The 24,184-nt window shown below is 36.4% G+C and overlaps 1 protein-coding gene across 39 annotated transcripts in view; it reads right to left on the bottom strand.

The window, feature by feature from the left end:
* Positions 1-545: 545 nt before the first annotated feature.
* The window catches only part of PRRC2C (proline rich coiled-coil 2C), a 101,679-nt gene continuing 78,040 nt past the window's right edge, over positions 546-24,184 (bottom strand). For 5 of the 39 annotated variants that reach the window (XM_026003291.2, XM_026003292.2, XM_026003295.2 and 2 more), the window contains exons 23-35: positions 23,154-23,246; positions 20,168-20,269; positions 16,562-16,763; positions 13,065-13,268; positions 11,467-11,579; positions 10,951-11,087; positions 8,095-8,326; positions 7,743-7,865; positions 6,505-6,723; positions 5,845-5,948; positions 5,346-5,472; positions 4,182-4,418; positions 546-2,046 (exon numbers count right to left, since the gene is read on the bottom strand). In XM_026003291.2, coding sequence (XP_025859076.2) covers positions 1,789-2,046; positions 4,182-4,418; positions 5,346-5,472; positions 5,845-5,948; positions 6,505-6,723; positions 7,743-7,865; positions 8,095-8,326; positions 10,951-11,087; positions 11,467-11,579; positions 13,065-13,268; positions 16,562-16,763; positions 20,168-20,269; positions 23,154-23,246 — 2,151 coding nt within the window. In that variant the 3' untranslated portion in view covers positions 546-1,788. Of the gene's footprint in view, positions 2,047-2,488; positions 2,542-4,181; positions 4,419-5,345; positions 5,473-5,844; positions 5,949-6,504; positions 6,724-7,742; positions 7,866-8,094; positions 8,327-10,950; positions 11,088-11,466; positions 11,580-13,064; positions 13,269-16,561; positions 16,764-20,167; positions 20,270-23,153; positions 23,247-24,184 lie in introns of all 39 variants that reach the window. The other 34 variants (XM_026003294.2, XM_072732990.1, XM_026003296.2 and 31 more) reach the window with 24 other exon arrangements.

Below are 24,184 nucleotides of genomic sequence, written 5' to 3'. Positions count from 1 at the left end.
GTCTTTGGATGATAATATTTTCCTAGAGCATAATGTACTCTTGATCACTAGTTTTTAGTATGTGACAGATCTTGCTCCAGATTTTAGGAATGGATTAGAAGTTCCAAGATTCATTATTTAGAGAATACTTTATTAGTTTCTGTAATCAAACCCATGTAGATAAGACCTTACATATTTAATACAGTGCGTTACCCCTGTACAAATGGAAAAAATTATGTTTAACATTTCTAGACCAATATGGCTGTTAATTTCTGTACAATGCCAACCCAACACGGTACAACTGGGATACTTTTTCCAAAGTTGACAGCACAGCTAAAGTTTCCAAAAATTCAAATTATTTATATATATATATGTATATGTATGTATATATATATATTTATTTATTTATATAAAAAGACCAATAGCAGTATGTTATGCATCAATAGCAGCAACAGCTTTTCCAGGTTCTGCAGTCATCTGAACAAAATTATAGAGACATCCAGCACACTCCATTAATAAAAAAGAAAAAAAGGGTAAAAAAAACAAAACCCCAGAAAACAGCAAAGTTCTGTTACTGTTGTGGTACCTGGCACCATTTTTTTATTAGTTTCTCAATCATCATCTGGAAAGAAAACATTCTAGAATAACGTCATTAAAAACAGCTCTCATAAAGCACAGTCACTATTACGTATCATAAAGCAGGTACAAGATATTTTACATTCACAGAGGTATGATACAGTACTGTCCTACATCTATAATACTACAGGATACAATTAAAAAGGCATTATTTGAGACTTGATTCTACTTTTCCAGCAGAGGGCCCAAGGGATGGTATAACACAGCTCTGGTAAAGAAATGCACCTTCTTAGATAGGATTTCCTTCCATTAAGGGCACAGTTCTAGGTATCACTGCTCTTGATGAACATCAGCTAAAAACCGTTAAAACAAACAAACAAACAAAAAAAACCCCACTGGATTCATACAAAGATAACCTAGTGGAGGCAAGCCAGACTCAACCTAAATAGTATTTTACCCAATCTGTCACGTTTTAAGACATGACAACTCTGTGGAAGAAAGGAGACACCAAGTAGCACTTCAAAGCTTCGGGCCACAACTCAAACACAGCATCATTTCAAACAGAAGCAGTAGCCAAACCCTACCCGCTTGGACATGTCCAAGGAGGTGGACAGCATATTTCATCACCTGCTCACTCATCCAGGAAGAGGGGGAGATCAGTGACTGTACTTTGATTGTGTTCAACTCAATCAATGTTACAAAAATAGCAAGCTGCCATAATAAAAAATAAGGCTCCTCTATCCAGCACCAGTTATCTTCAGTTCTTGACCACCAAGCCCACAAATGCCACAATCACATCCAAAGAACATAAGGGAACAAAAAGACCACACCTGATGTCTTAGCTGGAATCACCATTGTTCAGGCTCAGCTATTCCCCAGCGGGGTTATTTTCCTCCTAATTCTGGTGTTTCATCTAACCATAAGGATTTCAGTTTTAAATGATATGCACTCAAGGAACATGTGCAGATATTTGTATATAAATTCTGCCTGAAGATGCGTGGTCATCAACAGAGTGCGCATTATACAGTAGGTGCAAGCTGGCAAAGCCTCATTTTACTGGTGCAGCAGCTGTGTGTCCATGTACACTGCTCCTATGTCCCCTGTACACCTCCCAGCTCTAGAATGGATAACGTCACAGACCATTTTACCCCTTTGGCTGCTGGCATTATCCGACTTCATTCTCCCTCGTTCCCCTCTCCCCCTCCCCCAACCCCCTGCAATAAACCACAGCCTTTATGATTTTGTTTCTTCCGTTTTGATGGCCTGAGGTTTGATTGGTCCAGTTCTAACAGGTTTGGTGGCTATGGTAGGTGCAGGAGGTGGCTTTTCTTCTACTTTTTCCTGACAGACACCAGGAGGGTCAGTCAGTGTTTCAGGAGGTTTACTTGAATCACTGTCCACTTTTGGAGCTTTGCTTCCTATCTGTTTGCTCTGTTGTTGTTCAGAGAAGAACCGCTGCGTGGACTGAAGAACCTCTGCTCTCTGCTTTGCCTTAAAAAATGAGAAACAATGACTGAGAACGCAGCAGCGTTAGCTAAGCCTGTCCGTCCATCTCCGTTCACTCTTTACCAACCACAAATCCATTTTCCCCATGTGTTTTGCCCAAACCAAAAGTACCTCAATGATCTTTCAGCTTTTAATGGATAGATTTCTTCCTATCTTGGCAAACATTCCATGTGATTTTTTTTAAAACATTTGAAAACAATAGGACCACCTCCCACCACATTTTCAAAGTTTGCCCTCTTATAAAATAATAAGACAGAAATTGCTGTTGGTCTGTATCTTTTCCGGAACAAAACTTATTGATATCAAATTCTATTTAGGGAAGCTGCTCGCAAATTTGAAGACATATATATGTAACACTTAAAACTTCTAGTTATCAATATGTGGTCTACAATAAAACGAAAAGGAAGCACTTATATTGTGGCATTACCAACACCTAGGACCAAATGTCTTGTGGCTGAGTCCTCTTCCCACAGCTCTCTTCTGCAGGGGAAGAGCATCAGAAATTAGTAACTACAACTTCACTTGATCACTAAGTTCTGATAGCTCCTACCACATTCTGAGCTGGTAAAATAATTTCCTACGTTTATTGACTATGTGTCCCAAAGAATATACTTACGTCAATCTGTAAACTATACCACTGTAACGTACACAATTAAACCTTAAGTTTCTGTACCTCTTGCATATAACAAAGAGCCCTTCATGTTCTATAGGAAACCTGTACTATCCAAAGATCTAAAGCAATTTCAAGAAATTTTTACCCTCCCCCACCCCATTCTAAGCTCTAATGTCATTTCCAAAACGGGAATGTATGAAAATCAAGTGCCAAGGAGACAGAACAACAACTGGAAACCATGAACAAATAGTTTCCAAAGATTTCTACACATACAAGTATTTTTAATAGTTATGAACAGAAGGAAATCCTAGGCACACAGCCTTAATAAAAGTAGATCATATTTAACAAGAGTTCCACTGCAGAGTAGTTTTTAAATTTGATTATTCAGGATGAGAAATGAGGGATATCAATGTAGGAAGGAACTAGCCAGTCAACTAAATTTTCTAATAGGATTATCATAAACATGTTTCTAATTCAGAGTAAAGCATACTATGGACATTGCCCTGTTTTAAGGCAGCAAGCTTTTCTTTGTTCTAGTCTGACCTTATATCTGTGTGTGTGTGTGTGTGTGTGTGTGTGAATGTATATACACACACACACATACACACATACATATACATAGTGACAAAACAGGCAAAATTACTAAGACCTCTAAAGTCAAGTCTAAATACAGAATAAATGGATTCAGCTGGCTGTACAGGCAGACAGGTAAGGTTTACACTATGGAAACTGTCCCCACACAGACTCCTCAAGGCACTCTTCTGCATCAGCAAACCTCACGTTTACCAGTGCCTTTTATTATGAAGGATCCCAAAGTGCTTTTTTCAGTTCTTCATCTATAACTGCACAATCTGTTGTGGTATACAGCCAACTCAAGTGGCAGGCAAAAACAAAACAAAACAAAACAAAAAACCAAAAATCAAAAACCAAAAAAAAAAAAAAAAAAAAAGTATGGAAACAGTTTGAGAAGAAAACTGTACCTGGATGACTCATGAATAAAGAAATAAAAATCAAGATAGGTAAAATCTCTTACCCACTCCAGAGTTTTCACATAACCATGATTTATATCTTAAGTCTGGGAAAGGGGAGGGAGGGATAAAAAAGAAAATAAAGGGAAAAAATGAAAGAAAATGGGGAAGCTTATAATAATCCACATTACTTTTTTGCTCTTCAAAAAAATGTAGCAGCTGAACTCAGATCTCCCTCAAATGTTTATTTTATAAGCAATTCACTTTGCCAGAGTTTAAAATGTTAACTTGTTTGCTAACTACAGTTTCAAAAAACTAAAAAAAATAAAAATAAAAATAAAAATAAAAAAAAAGAAAAAAGGGGGGAATAAGGGAGAAAAAAAAAGAAATAAAAAAGAAAGGAATGAATAAAAGTAGTTAGCTTAGTTAAATCAGCTAAGACAATGAATGCCTGGATATGTGGTTATGGGTCCAGAGGCATCTTAAGACATGGTTCAGAGACAGATTCTTGCTCTGTTGGCTGTTAACACTGTACTAACCTTCATGTCTTGTTCAGCCTTCAACGCAGCCTGGGCCTGATTACCTCTGACTCCAGATAGTGATCCACAAGGACCCCTGGCTACATGTGGCAAACGAGCATGGCTCATGAGGCCTGTGGTCAGCGGAGGAGGCATCTGACTGGCCAGTGCCATTGGCGGCCTCTGAACAGGCGCTGGGAAGGTGTTAGTATGTGGGGCTCTTACCAATGGAGGGACCAGGTTAGGCTGAGAGAGAATCTGAGTGAAAAAAACAAAACATACAACATTGAACTGTTAAAAAAAAAATTTTTTTTGCCAACCAGATCAGGTTGGCTTATCTCAGAGTAAATCTGTGCCCATTCTGCCAAATGAAAGGAAGTGTAGGGATATGTGCCATTCTATTACAGGGACCAAGAACAAACAGGCCATACTTGGAGAATCTAATAGAAAAATTAGGCAAAGCATGCTATGGCACTGCAGTTTGATCTAGCATTTCAGCTACAAATTCTGAAGGGGAGATAGAAAAGCTATTAATTAGGATAATGTTTTTAAAAAGATAGAATTGCAGAAAAGGCACACACTTATACCAAACATAATCTGAAGATAAACAAAAACAACACCAATTCAACAAATTGTTTTTTCAGGAACCAATTCTAGTTTGTGATAGTTACTAGTTAGTCTTTCCATTCGATCAGCAAAGGGGAAGAGAAGCCAATGTTTTTACACATATATTAGAACATCTTTTGGAAATTTTACCTTAACTACACAGTTATCTAAAAAAACAAAAACAAAAACAAAAAAACAAAAAACAAAACAAAACACGACACAACAAAAAAAACTTTAAACCTAGAAAACTTTAAGCACTGGGACCCTTCTCAGAAAAGTCCACTTCTTCAAAAAATATAAAAGAAACAGGACTGAAATGACCAGAGCTGTGTGGGGAATCTTTTGACTGTTTCTCTTGTCTGCTTTAGAACTAGACGGTTACTACCTATATCTCGCTAAAAACTGCTGAGAATATATATGAATGTTATAAATGTACTGTTAAATAAGAAACTGTTTCTCATTAAAAACTATGTCTCTAAACTAGTTATAATATGGCAAGATTATGAATTCAGAGAATTAGCCAGAATAGCAATTCATTTGCAAGTAAATAATACTCATTTCTCACTCGTATCTGCCCACCTGGGGTGCAAACTGTGTAGGAAATGGTTGTGTCATTCTCACAGTGGCAGGGGCTGACTGGAACTGCTTCTGATAGACAATGCTGTTCATTTTGCTGGACTGGCTGTTCGGACTTGTGGAAGTAGCCCTTGGGAAAAAGCCATCACTGGTCAGTACAGTAGTGCCAAATAAATAATGCTGTTAGATTTTGAGAGACATTGCTCTTGGTAGATTCTTCATATGTGGTAGCTGATAAAAATTTACCAAAGTGAGTTACCAAACATTATGGTAGTGGGGAGACAGTGGAGGGGCAGAGGTGAGAAAGAATACTAGCTAGATTTACCCTGTATTAAAAAAAAAAAAAACTTAATATAGTGTGATATACATTCTTAATTAAATAGCTTAACATTTTACATAAAGCTCTAAGAACGTCTTGTGCTTACCACAGGCCTGGTGACATAGTAAGTATCTAACAAACAAACTGTGCTTAGTTGTTTGGAAATTCAAATGCCCATTTTACCGGAAGGGACTAGATGTTGGTGTGGTGCTTCTACCGCTGATTGGCGGTGTGCCTGGTTTTATATCAATGCCACTTCCAAAGGCCTTCAGTTCCATTTCAGACATCTGAGAAAACACACAGGGTGGACTTAGCATTTCTGGAATTCCATAAGCTAAAATGCTATGCTCAGTATTCGAAATATGAATATTTATTCCAGCAACGGGCAAAGAGCCTTAGTACAAAAATCCTGTAATTAAGTTTCAAATACCATGGAATTATTAAAGCCAATTTGTGGGTAAAAAGAGATTACGTAAACCCAATTCTGCCACAAAATTTGTGATTTTTTTGTTATTAGGTAAAAACCAGAGGAAGTGAAACACATTAAAAAGTAAATTTAAAGTAAACAAAACAAAACACAAAAAACATTGGGGCTTGGGGTGCCTGGCTGGCTCAGTTGGTGAACTGTGCAACTCTTGATCTCAGGGTTGTGAGTTCAACCCCCATGATGGATGTAGAGATTAATCTTTTAAAAAATTTAAAAAAATCTTAAAAAAAAAACAAAACAAAACAACCTACCACCCTGGAGGATGGTAAAAACTGGTGCATTTACAGATACACAGATACATATATCTAAACACATGGCCTTAAATTCTCAGAGAAATTGGTAAATTTTTCACTTACTTTTCCTGTGGTTGCGATCATGCTATGCTGTGTTCCAGCAGGGATCAATCCTCTGAAAGGCTGGCTTACTTGTGCAGGACGACTCAGGCTCTGGGCCTGGGCCTGTGGGGTGGTATGCTGTAATGGGGGCTGAAGAGTCTGTGGCAGAGCAATTAAAGGCTGCCCCGTGGATCCAAAATTAGGCAATGAAAGCTGGGATGCTGGTAAAGGTACTGTAACCTAAAAAATAAGTGAACAGAAACTGCAGCAATTCACTTATACCTGTTGTCTGTATATCCCTGTAACACTAACAATTCTTCAAAAAACTTTTGAATAACATTTTAAACAGCATACATCAATCTATTAATAAATTTCACATATAATCTTTTACTTAGTAACTACCTCCATGCTTTCATTAAAGGTGTAATAACAGAACAGATTAGTAGTGCAGACGCCATGTAACCAAAATCATTATGACTATCTTTGAATAACTCCATGGTTACGTGTCTAATAGACCCATAATACAACAATAGTTATGGGATACAATTAAGGAAAGTAGTGATGTTACAACTTCCCAAACAGACATTTCTATACTGTTTTCATGTCTGATCAAAATGAGCTCTGACAAGAAGAAAAATAACCGTTCCGTTTTTATACAAACAGTATTTGATTTGAATGGCAATAAGGTAATAAATACATGTATAAATTTTCACCCCTAAAATAGTCACCAGAATTCGTTATAAGACATTGACTAATGGTTTGTCTCTCTCCTTCAGTCCTCCATGAATTTTTAAAAAGAGATTAATGACATGCTAAGAGTTAGTGCATGTCTGTCATTTACACAATTCATACTCTGCCACACCGTTCAAAGCATTTTATTAACCAGTGTGGTGGTCCTTAGTCTTCCTTCCCTTCTAGCATAGATGGGTAAAGCTGCCTCTCTTGCTTATATGTAACTATATATCCTAGACAATGTTTCTCGAACTTTTATATTCATGGAATCCTTTGTTAAAATGATTACATGGAAACCAGTTTGAAACAAAGAGCCAAAAAGCAGAAGTGACTAAAGTGGGGTTGAGCAGGTTCCACCACTAGTGGACCCCATAGAATTCCTAGGACACCTCAGGGGAAAGTATGAAAACCACTGCATATTCTCCCCATCTTGGTTCTATTTAAGCTACCAAGCAACAACTAAAGTAATAATAATAATAATAATAATAATAATAATAATAATAATAAAGAAAATTGAGGAAATTTACCATGCCATAGTTTACCTGCTGGAGAGCACTTGGTGACTGGGCAGTGTTATAAAAATTTGTCTGACCAGGCTGTTGTACTTGTCCAGAATAAAGATTTGAAGCCTGGGTAAGATTTGCTCTAGCCTAGAAAAAAATTTTGTGAGAAAATAGCATTAAGATTGAAAAATTACCAATTCAGACATCCAGGGTGTGGCTTCAAAGCACTCTAAGAATTTTAGTATTAGATAGAAAGACCCTGGTTTTTCTCACCATGTCTTTTAACATTTTTTCTTTAAAAACTGTTTCCTTACATAATGTGCTACACAGGAATAGAGTGATAGTGCATGATTCTAGCCCCTTTGTTACTTCTTACCTGGAGAAGATGTGTATCAATTAGTTGGGAACCTCCTAGTCCTGATGCCTGACCCAGCTGATGTTCATACAATATAGGAATAGGCTGTGTATTTGAAGTTTGTTGAAAGGCAAGACCGGATTGTGCCTTTGCAAGTTCCTGGTGTTGGACAGCTGGAAAGTTGTGGATGGCAGTACCAGAAAGTACCACAGATGGCTGGGACAGGCTGCTTTGCATAAAGGCTGGCTGAGATCTATAGGGGTATTGAAGAGAAAAGACGTGTGTTAGTAGTCAGTTCTATTTTGGAATCTGGAAATCTTGGGAATGAGTATCCCAAATGACCAAGTATTCTACTAAAAACAGTTAAGAAGAGAGAGAGAGAGTATACTGTGTCTAAGGCATTTGTTTCATGAGTTAGAGCCCCATACACAACAAAGTTCTAGGAAAAGGGTTGCTTTTCCGGAGAAACAGGGTTTTCTCCTCTTTTTTATGTGTTCACTAGCAAGCTCAGAAACAAATCTGTTTCTCTTTGGTATTGACATCTTATTCAAATTTATAACACTAAAAGCTGATTTTATTATTTGTATTTCATTACTCCCTCCATACACACACACACACGTGTGTGTGTGTATATATATATATATATATAAAGATTTTATTTATTTGAGAGAGAGCAAGCTGTAATGAGTAGGGGGAGGGTCTGAGGGAGAGGGAAAGGGAAAGGATCTCAAGCAAACTCTGTGCTCAGAGCCTGACACGAAGCTTAATCTTATGACCCTGAGATCATGACCTGAGCTGAAACCAAGCAATGGACTCTGATTGAGCCACCCAGGTGCCCCGTATATTTCCTGTAAGACATCTCAAGATTTCTATGAAATGAAGCAGAGTAGTAATTCACCATCAGGATCACTCATAAAATTTCTATTTTTATTGAGGTATAATTGACATATAATATTGTATTAGTCTCAGGTTTACAATATAATCAATTAATATTTATATGTGTTATGAAATAATCAGTTAAGTTTAGTTAACATCTGTCTCAATAGTTACAAAAAAATCTTTCTTCTGATGAGAATTTTTAAGATATACTTTCTCAGCAAATTTCTGGGTTTTTTTTTGTTTGTTTGTTTTTTTATAGAGGAAGAGAATGAAGGGAGATGAGGGGCAAAGGATGAGAGAATCCCAAAAAGGCTCCATGCCCAGAGTTGAGGCTGACACCAGGCTTGATCTCACAACCCTCAGATCATGACCTGAGCTGAGATCAAGAGTCTGATGCTTAACGGACTGAACCACCTAGGTGCCCCTCAGCAACTTTCAAATTCACAACAGAGTATTATGGTGAAGGGCATAAACTGCTAGTTATTTATAAAGTAAGTCATGGGGATGTAATGTACAGCATGGTAGCTATAGTTAATAATACTGTATTACATATTCGAATGGTTTTAAAAAAAATACAGTGCTGGAATCTAACTCTAGACTACCCTTTTACCTCTGGAATGGGGGCCTTCAACAAGCTATACTTTTAAAAATGCTAAAATAAAGAGTTACTAATCAAAGTAGTAGATTAAAGATAGTATCATCCATAAATAACATTATGCTTTGTTAAAATTGACATATGTGGCAGAAACAAAAGCCATTAAGCAGGAGTGCTGGCCTAGGGTCACAAGCAATCTTTATACTGTGTATGTGTCAAATATAAAATGGGAAAACATAAGCATACTGTTATAAACTACCCAGTCCTAAGATGCCTGGGTGATGCAGTTGATTAAGTGACTCCTTGGATTCAGCTCAGGTTGTGGTCTCAGGGTCCTGAGATAGAACCCTGTATCGGCTGGGCAGCCCGGGTGGCTCAGTAGTTTAGTGTCGCCTTTGGCCCAGGCATGATCCTGGAGACCTGGGATTGAGTCCCACATCAGGCTCCCTGCTTCTCTCTCTGCCTCTCTCTCTCTCTCAGTGTCTCTCTTGAATAAATAAATAAAATCTTAAAAACAAAACAAACAAAACAAAACAAAAAAAACCCTGTGTTGGGTTCTGTGCTCAACGTGGAGTCTGCTTTAGACTCTTTCTCCTCTGTCCCTTCCCTCTACCCCGTGTGCTCTCTCAGTAAAATAATCTTAAAAAAAAAAAAAAAAAAAAAAAAAAAAAAAAAAAAAACCAAAACTAACTAACTAAATAAATAAATAAACAATAGTAATAATAATAATAGTAGTAGTAATAGTAATAATAGTAATAGTAATAATAAAACAAAAACATAAACCCGCAACTACTCTGTCCTGGCAGAAGTTAGTTCAGGGATTCTATATTAATAAACACTATGCTGATGAGGTTGAGAGCAAGACTAGCAGAATGATGTGACAGGGATACAAACAACTGCTTTCAGAGTCTAAACTGGCACTTTCCAATACAGCTGTCATTAGTCACAATTATACATACAGCTTACATTATCTTTCTATGGAACAGGCCTATCTTAAGAAGTACATCTTTCAAGGCAATCATTAAAATGGAGATGGATTACAGGGGCACTTGTGTGGCTCAGTCAGGTTAAGCGTCTGCCTTTAGCTCAAGTTGTGATCTCAGAATCCTTGGATAGAGTCCCACATTGGGCTCCTTGCTCAGTGGGGAGTCTGCTCCTCCCTCTTCTTCTGCCCCTTCCCTGGCTTGTGCTCTCTCCTCCCTCACTCACTTTCTCTCTCAAATAAATTAATAAAGTCTTAAAAAAAATAAATTGGCTGAAATGACCAGAAATTAAGTTTCAGGACATAATCAATATGCTTATCATTTAAAGGAATTTTGTAACAGGATCATCCTAGCTTCTGGGGGGAAAGAAAGAACAGTAGGGATATGGCAAGAAGGCTCAGTAATTACAAAAGCATGTACCTATATGGTTGAAGTGAAGAGGTGAATAACTCCTGAGCCTGGGAAACAGCAGGTCCAGCACCCAAACTCAGTTGGGCCTGATGCTGTCCTTGTAGTGGTGCATAAATAGGGATCGGGATTTGTTGAACTGAAGCTGGCTGCAATGCAATAAAATACAATACGTGAACACCATATACACAAATCATAGCATTTGGGAAAATAAAAGTTTGAGATATGAAAAGAATAAAGACTAATAAAGGATATGTTTATATCAACTCCCTTTTAAAATAAAACCAAATGTAAGCATCTAAAATTTCCTTTCAATACATTTATTCTACATTGTTAATCATTAAGCTTTGACAAATTTGGTAAAGTTTGAAAATTTTGCCAATACATATCAAGGTAATCATGGATCGTCCCATGTTGCCAATAGATGATTTTAACTTCAAAGAGCCTTTATTTGTAGCCCAAGAAAACTGTCACACCTTTAGCATGACAAGAAACAAATACAGGATGAGAGAAGTCCATGGTATTTACCTGTGAAAGACCTGGTTGGAAGCCCTGCTGCTGAGCCAAGGATGGTGGAGCCAAGCGTGCATGTTGGGTATTGAATAAATGACTTGTGTCCATATAGAAAGCAGGGATTTGAGCTATAGACCACCAGGAAAAAACAAGCAGTTTTAAGTATCTAAGTTTCAAAATTTTCCAAATAGTAACTAAAAACCAAGTTTTGTAGCAGATTTCAAATTAAAAGAGCCCTCTGAAAATTAACACAGCCAAGGAAAAACTAGAAAGACACAAAATTTCTAGCAGACAGTTATAAGCAATTTAAAACAATATACCTCTAGTACAGTTGACCCTTGCAAACATTGGTTTGAATTGCAAATTTTTTTCAAATAATTCACTGAGGTATTATAAATGTATTTTCTCCTTATGATTTTCATGGTAACATTTTCTCTTCTCCAGCTTTATTATAAGAATATATTGTATAACACACGTAACATACAAAATAGTGTTAATGAACTGTTTATGTTATTAATAAAGCTTCTGGTCAACAATACGCTATTTGTAGTTAAATCTGGGGAAGTGAAAAGTTAAATGTGGATTTTTGACTGTGTAGTGTGCCGGCATTCCTAACCCTTGCATTGTTCAATGGTTAGTTGTATTTGTTGTGAAGGTATGGAAAAACAGACGCTCAGATACTGCTAATGGAATACAAACAAGTGAAATCTGACACGATCTTCTAAAAGTGAAAATGAACCTACTGGTTTACCAGCAAATCTACTCTAATTTTCTATCTACTTACTAGAATTTAACAAAATATTTCAGAGGAATTGGCATTTAATAACTGAAAGTATTTGGTATAGATTCTTAACGGATCTCTATATATTACATAAACTATATTGTGATTTGATTTCATATGATAGCATGTTTTGGAGAACTTCCCGTATTCTTTTTAACTTATCACTACTATAAACAATAACTGCAATGAATGAACACTCTATGTCTCTGAATAAAAAGTAAGTTTATTTATATAAGATTCCTATGAAAACGGTTACTACAGTTAAGTATGTACACATAAAATAGAGATATTTTTCTAAAAGAATTATGTCAATTTATATACTCACCAGCAACACGCCTTAAAAAACTGCTAATAATAACTGTGACCCTTAGAGAAACTGGGCATTATCTATCTTTCTACTAGGTATTATCAATCTTTCTAATATTTCTCACACAGAAAGGCAAGAAATTGCCTCATTGTTCTTTTATTTTGAATTTAAATCATTAGTGAGTTTGAATATTTTTCAAGTATTTACTATTTAAGATTAACACTGTGATATTTAGCAGGATAAGTTATCCCAATACCCCCAACATATAATTTTTTTCTTCTTTGCTCATCTTAGGCTTATTCTTCCCTATGAATTTTACTATCACTTTATCAAGTTTTAGGTAACAAAGTATTCTAACTTGACTGGAATAGCATTAAGTGTATAAGTTACTTTGCAAATTGAATTCTAGGAGGAAACAAATCTGCAGAGCAGATCAAAAAATACTTAAACTTGAAAAAGAGAAAAAAAATATTTTAAAAAGTCTTCATTTTCTAAATTCCTTATACCTAATCCTAAAAATCTTACCTGCTGCAGATTGAGACACATACACTTGTGGACTCTGTTGTTGCTGGGCAATAAGGGAAGGCATACAGCTCAATTGTGAAAAATGACTTGCAGAAGGCAGGCTGCTTGTCTGTAATTGCTGGGGTTTCACTTTACAAATATTAGGAGGGTCTGATGTGGTTGTAGATTTTGTACTCAAAGAAGAGGTAGTATATGTACCAGCTCCTATATGTGGGAGAGGGAGAAAGGCAGATATTTTAAAGTGCCACTGTTCTACACTGTAAAACAACTCAAATGCCAGCTGGACACTGGAAAATTAATGTTTATGCCCTGCATGTACTTACCACATACTTAAGTAACAATCACCAATTGTAAACAAGACTATAAAACCTGGAGAAATATATTAAATAGAAAAATGCAAAGAGAAGGAAATTAAAAAATAAAACTCACAAAATAAGGTGGCCAAGAGCCTACAGGGTTGTTATAGTTTAGCCTCAAGCTAATAGTTTTTTAATCGTCACAAAGACAAGGATGGTCAAGCGCTTCATTCATTTATAGCTAGGCATAAAAGTAACAACAAAGAAGGACAAAATGCTGCACCTTAGGAATATTTAAGAATACAGGGGTGCCTGGTTGGCTCAGTTTGAACAGCACTGACTCCCGATCTTGGAGTCATAAATATAAGCCCCACACTGGGTGTAGAGATTGATAAATAAAATAAACTTAAAAAAACATGTAAATAGACCTGAGGAGATCACAACTGCTCCTAAAAAGTCATGTAAATTAAAGGTTAGATTTTATTCTTCTTTCCAGAAACATACCTTAAGGGTAATCTTAAGAGCTTCATTATTTAGGAATAAATATTTAAACATCTACTAAGTCAGGCATAGACATAAGAACACAGAAGAACAAAGCACTGAACCTTAATAATAATTAATGTAAAGGGGCCTTCTCCTAGACAGCCATATAAGATTAAAGCTACAGTTAGTTCTTTCTCTCCTTGTATATATACCAGCAAAAAACCAGGTGTATAATAATGCCTTAAAAGGAAAAAAAAAACAAACTATTTTTTTAAATTTATTTAATCATGAGAGGCACACAAAGAAAGTCCAAGACACAGGTAGAGGGAGAAGTAGGCTCCCCACGGAGAGACTGATGTAAGACTCAATTCCAAAACCCCGGGATCACAACCCGAGCCAAAGGTAGATGCTGAACCACTGAGCCACCAAGGCATCCCTAAAGAAAACCTATTAATAAATAAGAATTATACAACTTAAGATCTAGAAGGGTCAAGTAGTTCTGTTGATCTGTGGGTGTTAATGACGGTAATAATACAGTGAATGGCAATAGTCCTATCCGATTAAAAAGTGAAATGCAGTCATTATTTTCAGACTTCAAATGATGTTTTATCTAAGAGAGAACTAAGGTCAAAGCACCTTTGTTCTTCCACTTGAGTCTCCACCAGTAGGATAACTGGGCAAGAAGTATAAACATTTATCCTAGTCAAGCACAGTGGGGAAATCAGACCTGGAAGAAGGAAGGACACTTGACCCACGAACAACACAGATTTAAACTGTGTGTGGGTCTACTTACATGCAGATTTCTTTTCAATACAGTACAGTATTGTAAATGTATCTTCTCTCATGATTTTAATACCATTCTTTCCCTACATTATTGTAAGAATACAGTCTATAATAAATATACAAAATATGTGTTAATTGGCTATGTATGTTATCAGTTAAGGCTGCCAGTCAATAGTGGCTGTTGGGGGGGGGGGGGGGGAGTGGAGAGGAGGAGGAGGAGTCAAAAGTTATAACCAGGGGAAAAAGTTATATTCCATTTTTGACTGCATATGTGTTATTGGCAGCTGTCAGTTCCCTTAACCCCCTGCGTTGTTTAAGGTTCAACTGTGACTGAACCTTCCCAGTCCCTTTATTTCCTAATCTCCCCACATTACTCTCCTCCTGCTTGCTTTATAGCCCCAACCCCTACGCACCCAATGACTGGGGCCCAAGCTAGTAAACATTATGAAGATGTCTTGCAAATTCGTGGTAGGGAATGCATGAAAAGAGGGAAGAGAAGTGGAACACCCTCTTTGATTTGAATATGTGTGTCTTAATATATACTTTTCATCCCATATAACATCAAAATCACCATAATACATCCCAAAGACCAATTCTTTTGGTACACAATGCCAGAATAGTGAAAAACAATAATGCAATCACTAAATGAAAACCAGTCAGAAGGTAAAATCTGTCCTGGATAGATCTCGTTATCTGTTGGAAAGCAGCTCCTGCTGCTTTCGAAATATTAGAGAATATTGGGAAAATTTGAAAGGAAATTTGTTTTCTTTTTTTTTTTTTTTAATTTTATTTATTTATTCAGAGAGAGAGAGAGAGAGACAGAGAGACAGAGAGAGACAGAGATAGGCAGAGGGAGAAGCAGGCATCATACAGAGAGAGCCTGACGTGGGACTTGATCCAGGGTCTCCAGGATCACGCCCTGGGCTGCAGGCGGTGCTAAACAGTTGAGCCACAGGGGCTGCCCCGGAAATTTGTTTTCAACAGAAGAAACATTGTTAGACATATGGTAAAAGGGTGTACTTTCCTAGAGTCAACCATTTTAGAAATGTAATTATTTAAAAACCGTAAAGCTCCCAAATGAGATATAGTTTAATGAAAGGATTATACGTTAGTGAAATATTTAAGGAAGAAAAGCACTTTCTAACCTGGGATGTTGATGGATTCCCTTTAAAAACAAAAAAAAACCCAATAAATATCTACTCAAATAAGAAACTGGAAATTCTCTATCCCTAACCCTTCACTAGAAAATATATGTCATCCCAATAGATTTAGGCCAATAGCTCCCTCAAATTAGATACAGACCACAAAAATTTACAACCTGTGTGATTCTGTTTTATTTGAGTTGGACTAATTAGCTGTATAAGAGTTAAAAAATAAAAATCAAAAGGTGAATTCTACAGAAAAATTTAGATGAATAAACATCTTTTCACCAACTACTTATTAATATCTATAATGGGGAGAGGAGCATGACACAAAGGGCAGAGCATAGGGGTGGGCAGAAGGTCCAGCAAGCAAAATTTTAATAAGCCATCAAAAACTTTTTGTTTGGGCAGCCCCAGTGGCACAGCGGTTTAGTGCCGCCTGCAGCCCGGGGTGTGATCTGGAGACCCTGGATCGAGTCCCACGTCAGGCTCTCTGCATGGAGCCTGCTTCTCCCTCTGCCTGTGTCTCTGCCTCTCTCTATCTCTGCATCTCTATGAATAAATAAATAAAATCTTAAAAAAAAACAAAAAACTTTTTGTTTAAAATTAGGAGAGGGCTAAGAGAGGGGAAGGCATAAGAATAGCAAGAGCTTACTACAAAATAGCTGATAATTAGATCTTGTGAAGTCTTATACATTTTATAAATAGTAAGTTTGGGGGGGATAGTAAATAGGAAAAGATCATAAGAAATTTTAAATAAGATATTTAAAGGAAAGGTACCAAAAACTTCTACCTGATAGTGATGTTGTGGGAGTGACTGAAGCAACAGGAATCTGAGGCATTGATGCGCTTGAGAATGAGTTGTAGTTAGCAGTGCTTGGTCCGCTGGCACTACTGCTGACTCCACTTGCAATTGGAGGTGCTGTGGAAGTTACTGGCGATCCCTTCTCCCTTACATTTGGAGAATTCTCCCATGCCTTACGTGCAGACTCCATCTGCAATAAAATGGACATTGTCTTAAAGCAAAACAAAACAAACAACAAAAAAACAAAAAAACCCCAAAACACACCAAAAAACCTGTAACACAATATATACATACACAAACATACATACGTGTGTGTATATATCTCAATTCCAAATATAAGCTTTCAAAACACTGCAAAAAAGACAAGATTAGGATTCCTAAGGCTTTCCAACCTTTCACTTTGCCGTTTATCTTTCTTTGTTCCCTTATTCTAATTGGGAGGCAGTGAACTATGTCTCTAAAGAGAGCTTGTTGACAGCTCTGGCGAAGAAGTTAGCAAAATATAAAGTCAGTGCTCTTGTACCCTTGTGGTGAGTAAGGAAACAGGAAGGTCATGCCTCTTTAGGACTAACCAAAGGCCCTGACTCCAGGGGGAAGTGCACTGAAAGGCCCTCCATAAATACTCACTCCTTCCATTCTCTCTCTATAAGGTAGCAGTTCTCAAGCAATTATCAGGTACCTTTTGTTTGGCTGGTTTATGTTCAGTGTTTTAAACGGCAAAGTAACCAGATAGGTTTTAGGCTTGGGTGCAGAGGAAATATGTCTTGTTCTACATCCAGATTTCATCAAGCATTTCAGATACTGACTATTGCCATTTGTACTTGTGGCTAACAGGTTTTAGCTATAGTGTCCTCGTTTTTTAAAATGCAGAAACAGACTGAGGTGCCTGGGTGCCTCAGTCAGTTAAGCACCCAACTCTTTGTCTTGACTCCCGGTCATGATCTCAGGGTTGTTGGACAGAGCCCTATACTGAGCTCTGCGCTCAGTTCAGTCAGCTGGAGATTCTCCCCCTCCTTGTGCCCCCTCTGCCCCCGGCTTGTGCGCCCCTTCCCTTCTCTTTCCAAGACAATAAAATCTTTTTTAAAAATATAGAAACAGATCTATCTAGACCAGTGCTATTCAAAAGACATATAAATGCAAGTCATATTATAATTTTAAATTTTCTAATAGCCACATTTTAAAAAATAAAGAGGTAATACGAACTTGATAGCATTTTTAACCCAATTTTTATCTAATATAACTTAAACCTGTAATCAACACAAAAGTTGACATGTTTTAATTTTAAATATTAACATTTCAGATCCAGTGTCTATTGTATTTTTACACACTTACAGCGCATACTTCAACTTAGATTAGCCACATTTAAGCACTTACTAACTACATGTGGCTAGTGGATCCTAAACTGGCAGGCACAGATGTAGATCCTCAACAGGAAGTGAACAGATACATAGACTTTCAAGTTTTTAGATCTACTAGTTAAAAACAGGAAAACAAACCCAAGGTAAACTATAAAATTCAGCTGCAAAAGAAATCCAGTAACAATCTTTAATGCCATAGTTAGGAAGCTGTCAGTCCTTGAAGCACCAACTGTAAAATTTTTCACCTTATTTTAAGAATGAGATATAATTACATATCTTCCCTGCTTTCTTGTTAAAACACATAGTACATATAATCTAACTTTTTCTCAGATGACTAATACCATCACTGTAATACCAAAACATTGGGATGTTTTTATGATTGCTTGAGTCTTCTCATAATCACCTTGCTACTTTCAAATGTGTTTTATTTTAAAATAAGAGTCTTGGGGGGGGGGGGGGGTTGTAAAAAATAAATTTAGGAAGTTAGAGAAAATGCAATTTGCTTGTACTGTCTGAGATTCTATGGTTTAGAGCAGTTTTACAGAGCACACAATGCCTTTTATACTAATTCTACTGTGTTGGGAACACGTCAATTATAGCTAATCAAACTTGTATAATATACAGGCCACACACATTTGGCTTCATTTCATTTCTTTAGCAACAAGGAAATTTCGATTCTCTATTTTTGGAAAATCAAGGAAACAAGTACTACTATTTAATTATACCTAATCTTCCCCTTGACAAATACGCTGTCAATAAAATCCACCCAATAAAACTTTTCTATATTTTATATATTATCCAAGTAGAGAGATGTCAGAGAAATATAAAAAGTGAAGAAATTAGAGAAATTTTTATGCTAATGAAATTTAATTTAAATTCACCTTAATTCTAAATGTATATAGTTCTTCTTGGAATGTTAAAAACATTAGGCAAGGCTGAATGGGTTCTCTGAAGAATTAACAGCTGGCCTAAAGAATAATTTATGATATTCTATTTGCTTATGTGAAACTGGACTAGCCTTGACTAGCATACAGTCAAAACCACACATAAGACACAGTATGAGACACGGACTGAGACAGTCACTCCCATGGGAAAACCAGAAAGATCGAACAGGAACTGGGAGGAGACTAAGGAGAGTGGGCAACGACTGGGCCTGACACAAAGTACAAGTGGTTGTCTCATAAAATTTTACTTTCAAACTTCTAGAAGTGAACGTTCAAAGATTCACTGTCAACCAATGCAGCATTAGGAAGTCCTGCTAATAGAGGTTAAATACTTGCCCAGATTCTAAAACTGAACAAACATCACCAATGGGATAAATCAATGCACTTAAAAAAAGAAATTCACTAAATTTCATGCCATTTTTGTTAACCACTGACTAATCTGGGTGAACAACAGATTTAAAATTCTCTCAAATAACCCAACTAAAAAAAAGCATAATACAGCTCAATATTATAAACACAACAGGAGGGGGAAAAAAGCCGACATGCATCTCTTGATAGAAAAAAACACATGTCTATAATCTCTTTTGCCCTCTTATTACAAAATTGTCCAAAAAAATCAGATCAAAATCACCTCCATTAATCAATCAAGAGGTATCTTCATAAAATATTCCTTTTTTAAAAAAAAGATTTTATTTATTTATTCATGAGAGACACAGAGAGAGAAAAGGCAGAGACACAGGCAGAGCGAGAAGCAGGCTCCATGCAGGGAGCCTGATGTGGGACTCGATCCTGGGTCTTCAGGATCAGGCCCTGCCTGTGCTGAAGGCTGCGCTAAACTGTTGAGCCACCCGGGCTGCCCTTCATAAAATATTCTTATTACAAAGCATTCATTTAATTCACACAACTTACAAGAAAGACAGAAAATTAGCAGTCTTATCATTATGGGACCATAGGATAAGAAAAAACATGCAAGACACCGTGCCAGTTGGTTTGTTTTGTATACAACTAATATATCCAAAACTTAAGGTCTCTAAGAAGGACTCAGTATAAACATGAAATATAAGTGCTTGCCTATATTTTTAAGATAAAATTCACAAGTGTAACAGGCCTCCCTTTAAAATGGTATTAGAAGTTAATAAAATGTTAAGATATAATTTGACAGAACTCTATTTCCTCAGCTTAGTATTGTTGCTTACCATACAAAACAAGTAAAAATACCAAAAGAGTATTTTTAACTTATGCCCCCTTGCATGCAATCATCAAGGACTTTTAGAGAAGGAGGTTGTACATACCTTGAAGGTGAGGCTGAAAGTAGTGGGAGGAGCTGAAGTTAGGCTGGAGCTCTGTTGTATAGTCTCCCTCTTAGGGAGGGGGAGGGTGTTGGGCAGGGGCACCTGAAAAGGTAGGCAACACATATCACAATCTAACTAAGTCTGCTACAAAAGCCCCACTACAGACAACACTAATTGTACTGGTCTAGGGGTATTTTTCATCAGAGCCAAAAGGAATATTTGATTACTTAGAATTACACTGTGTCTGCACTAATTGATAATTTTGGATATCTTAGAGAAATACTACCTGCTTTTTTATGCATATAATTACAGAAAAAAGAATCTGTCCAAAATATAAGGTATATACTTGAAGGCACTGCCTCAGATATTTTAATGTGTATAACAGTCACCTGGGATGTTATTAAAGTGCAGATTCTGGTCAGTTGGTATGGGGGATAAGGCCTGAAATTCTGCATTTCAAATGAGTTCCCAAGTGATGCTGATACTGCTGGTCCATGGACCATACACGGTGTAGCAAAGCTCTAAGGAATACAATTTCCACCTTTAAGATTCTATCAGAAGCACTTGACACAATACTGCAAATATTAGAAATTAATCTCTTTCCTGCAAAATAGCCAACATTCTTATAACTAGACTAAAGAACAGAAGTAAAATCGGGAGGGAAGTATGGAATATCACACCACCCTGTTACACTAAACAAACTGCTTCCTGGTAGTTATAACATGATTATGGCGAATATTTTTTAAAAACATGAAGATATTAAGATACTCAGATTTTGTTTTTCCCTCTAAGTCTCTGGATCTTGAAATTTTATTATGTACTATTGTATGACTGATTCTAATGGTTCACTTAGTTATTCTTAGATAAAATGAGATGCTTGGAGGTTATATGATAATCACTTTGTGATACTATGGAGTATCTAACACAGATTGATAATATATGGACTACTTAACAGAGATTATATATGAATATTCAAAAACACCACCAGCATTTAAATCTTCAAGATACTCAAGATTCAAAATGATTGTAATAATAGGTAACACTAAGCAATAAATAGCCAAATGAAGATCCTTAAAGAGTAGATTAAACTTTGATGAGGGATATAAGCCGTAATCAAGAACAGTTTTTTCAAAAGACAAAAAATCTATGCATAAAATGGAACCCTCAACCACACTAGGGATAAAAAAGAAACCTTTCAAAAGGTCGTAAAATTTTTCCCATGTATGACATTTGTTTTTAACACTACATTAAATTAATTAGTTCAGAATCAACACCACACTTGGCACAAATACACACCACTGTGAAATCATTTCAAACTGATGACCATTTATAATGTTCCCTGACCCAAACTGGATGTTCCTGTTTTCAAACATGCTCTGGAGACACAGCTAAAAATTAAATGCAGACTATTTGCTTAGATACAAGAATGGTCTCTCCCCTTCAGTTATCCTGCATGCATATTACATTTTAATTAGATCACACAGAAACCATTAAAACACTCATATGGATATTTCCTTTTTTTTTTAAATTTTTTTTTAAAATTTATTTATGATAGTCACACACACACAGAGAGAGAGAGAGAGGCAGAGACACAGGCAGAGGGAGAAGCAGGCTCCATGCACCGGGAGCCCGATGTGGGATTCAATCCCGGGTCTCCAGGATCGCGCCCTGGGCCAAAGGCAAGCGCCAAACCACTGCGCCACCCAGGGATCCCCTCATATGGATATTTTCAATCACATTTAAGGGTACTGAGAATAATGATTTTTCCTTATTTGTATTTCATAAATCACCTTTAGAGAGTAATTTGGCATACAGCATCGTATACTTTCTTGAAAAAGTGACACCTAAGAAATACTATATTTTTTAAATGAGAAGACACAGGTAAAATTAAACTTTATTGATGCATTACTGATTCAGCATTTGATAATTGACATAGTGGCACGGACTCCCTGATCATTGACAGGGAGTCTTTTTACCCTTCCTAATTTCCCATTACTTCTTACAGGAAGCTAAAAAATTTTAGGATTTCCTCCAAAAGGTCAGGGAAAAAGGATTTGGCACATTGAGTGAAATTCTACTACATCTGAAAGCTAGAGAAATTCTATGAATTGGTTCCTACAAAGCTCTCCCACCACAAAGAGAAACTGTACACTTGCTTTTCTCTCTTTTCCTCCATCCTACAGCCTGACAACAAAGTTGGATTTAACTACCCTAAAAACATCTCACATCTCTACAATTCTATACTAGATGCTAGAAGGAAGCATAGATAGCATAAGAAAAATGCTCTAAGACATAAAATTCTTCTTCTCAAAATGATATAGAAAGCTATATTTAAAAAAGGGAGCAGCTGAGCAAATTTCTACCACATCTCCAGAACAAGGGCCATCCATGTAACTTCTAAAGTGGTCTTCTACAGAGGGTTACCCAACTTGTCTGGGTTTACAATTTTTTGTCAGCCAATGAACAAGGCAAAATGATGGACTGTACTGCCTTAACATAATCTTTAATTATAACATGGACATTCTGGAAAACTACAGCCAAATTTACATGACTATCACTTTTTAACACAGCATTGAAGAGTCTGAAGTGCTTACATATACATTTCAGCTCAATCTTCACAACAGGCATGTTGCTAAGGTAAAGATTTTAAGTTCAAAAAGAGACTTGGTAACACTCTTTGTTGAGTGACTTTTTAATGCATTGTAAAAAGTTTTCATTTAAGAACACCAATACCAACAAAATAAATTACTGAACCTGAAGAATGTGGGAAGGAGGAATATAAATTCTTAACGAAACCAGGTTAATAGGATTAGTACTTATGAAACTGAGCCTAAGTGTTGCCTATTTTTGCTAAGTATTAGTGCTCCAAAATGCAAATTTACTACAACCCTTTCCCAGAGAAGAATTAAATACTGGTCACACAGTACATATTAGAGAATAGCCAGGTTCCTAAGCATACTTTCCATATCTGAGGTTGATTACTTACATTATTAACCAAAGTATCCTCCATCTTTGCATTATTAGTAGCCACAGTGTTAGGCAGAGAAGAAGAAGGTGTAGTATAGTCTGTTACAGACTCCTGTGGAGTAGTAATAGAAAAAAATACACTGTAAACTAAATTAATGACTCACTTTCTAATGGCAGCCTAACAGTTGTAAAGTTGTTTTGGAGGAAAGCAGGAGAGGAGAGCATCTCTTAAGACTCAAATCTTAGAGACAATACTGTGATAAAACAAACATGGACTCACTACTGAAGTGGTACATTTCAACTAGAGCCGAGGTCCTGTACATTTTTTTCAAATGCATTGCTCTCTTATGTCAACTATACTTCCAATTAAAAGTTTTTTTTTATTTTTTTAAAACTTAAATACACTTCACAGTACTAGGAGGTTGCCAACAGTACTATTTCTGGGATTACTAAAAGAACTCTGTGTCGTTCTCATAATCTATAGCTTATTTCCAACCACTGATTTTTCATGCTCTTCAAAAAACAACATAGATAAATGAATGTCAAGATCTTTGTTGTTGCAATTAGGTTTTAGGATAAACTTGTTTATCATCATGAATCTCTTCTTTAAATATGGTAGAGGTAGATCTTAGTTTTTTATTTACATACATTGATTGTATAGCAATTAAAAAGACAAAAATATTCAAATAACATGAAAGTTTCCACTTACCTTTCTTAATATGTACCAGAGTGAACACAAAATGGCAGATATAAACTTTGCATCTTGTCTTAATGAGTATTTTTAAAGATACGCACCTTTCAATGTGGTTCCTAAATGCAAATTACTTCCTCTGGTGCTCAATCAATAAAACAGTGATCTATTCCAATCGTGAAAGAAAACTGGCTATTTTGGAATTACTAAAAATTTAATTTGACTTAATTTCTGTCTTGAAAATCTTACTAGTGAGTGGGCAAGATAAGGCTCCACTATAACTCTTAATAAAATAAAAATATAGTGCAATCCTTTCAAAGCCTGTAAACCCAGTGAAAAACATTCTATGTACATATTTT

The sequence above is a fragment of the Vulpes vulpes genome, chromosome 13 (genome assembly GCF_048418805.1).
Source record: "Vulpes vulpes isolate BD-2025 chromosome 13, VulVul3, whole genome shotgun sequence".
Classification (NCBI taxonomy): Eukaryota; Metazoa; Chordata; class Mammalia; order Carnivora; family Canidae; genus Vulpes; species Vulpes vulpes.
Note: the sequence above shows the minus strand (reverse complement) of the source record. Positions and strands in the feature narration are given on the sequence as shown.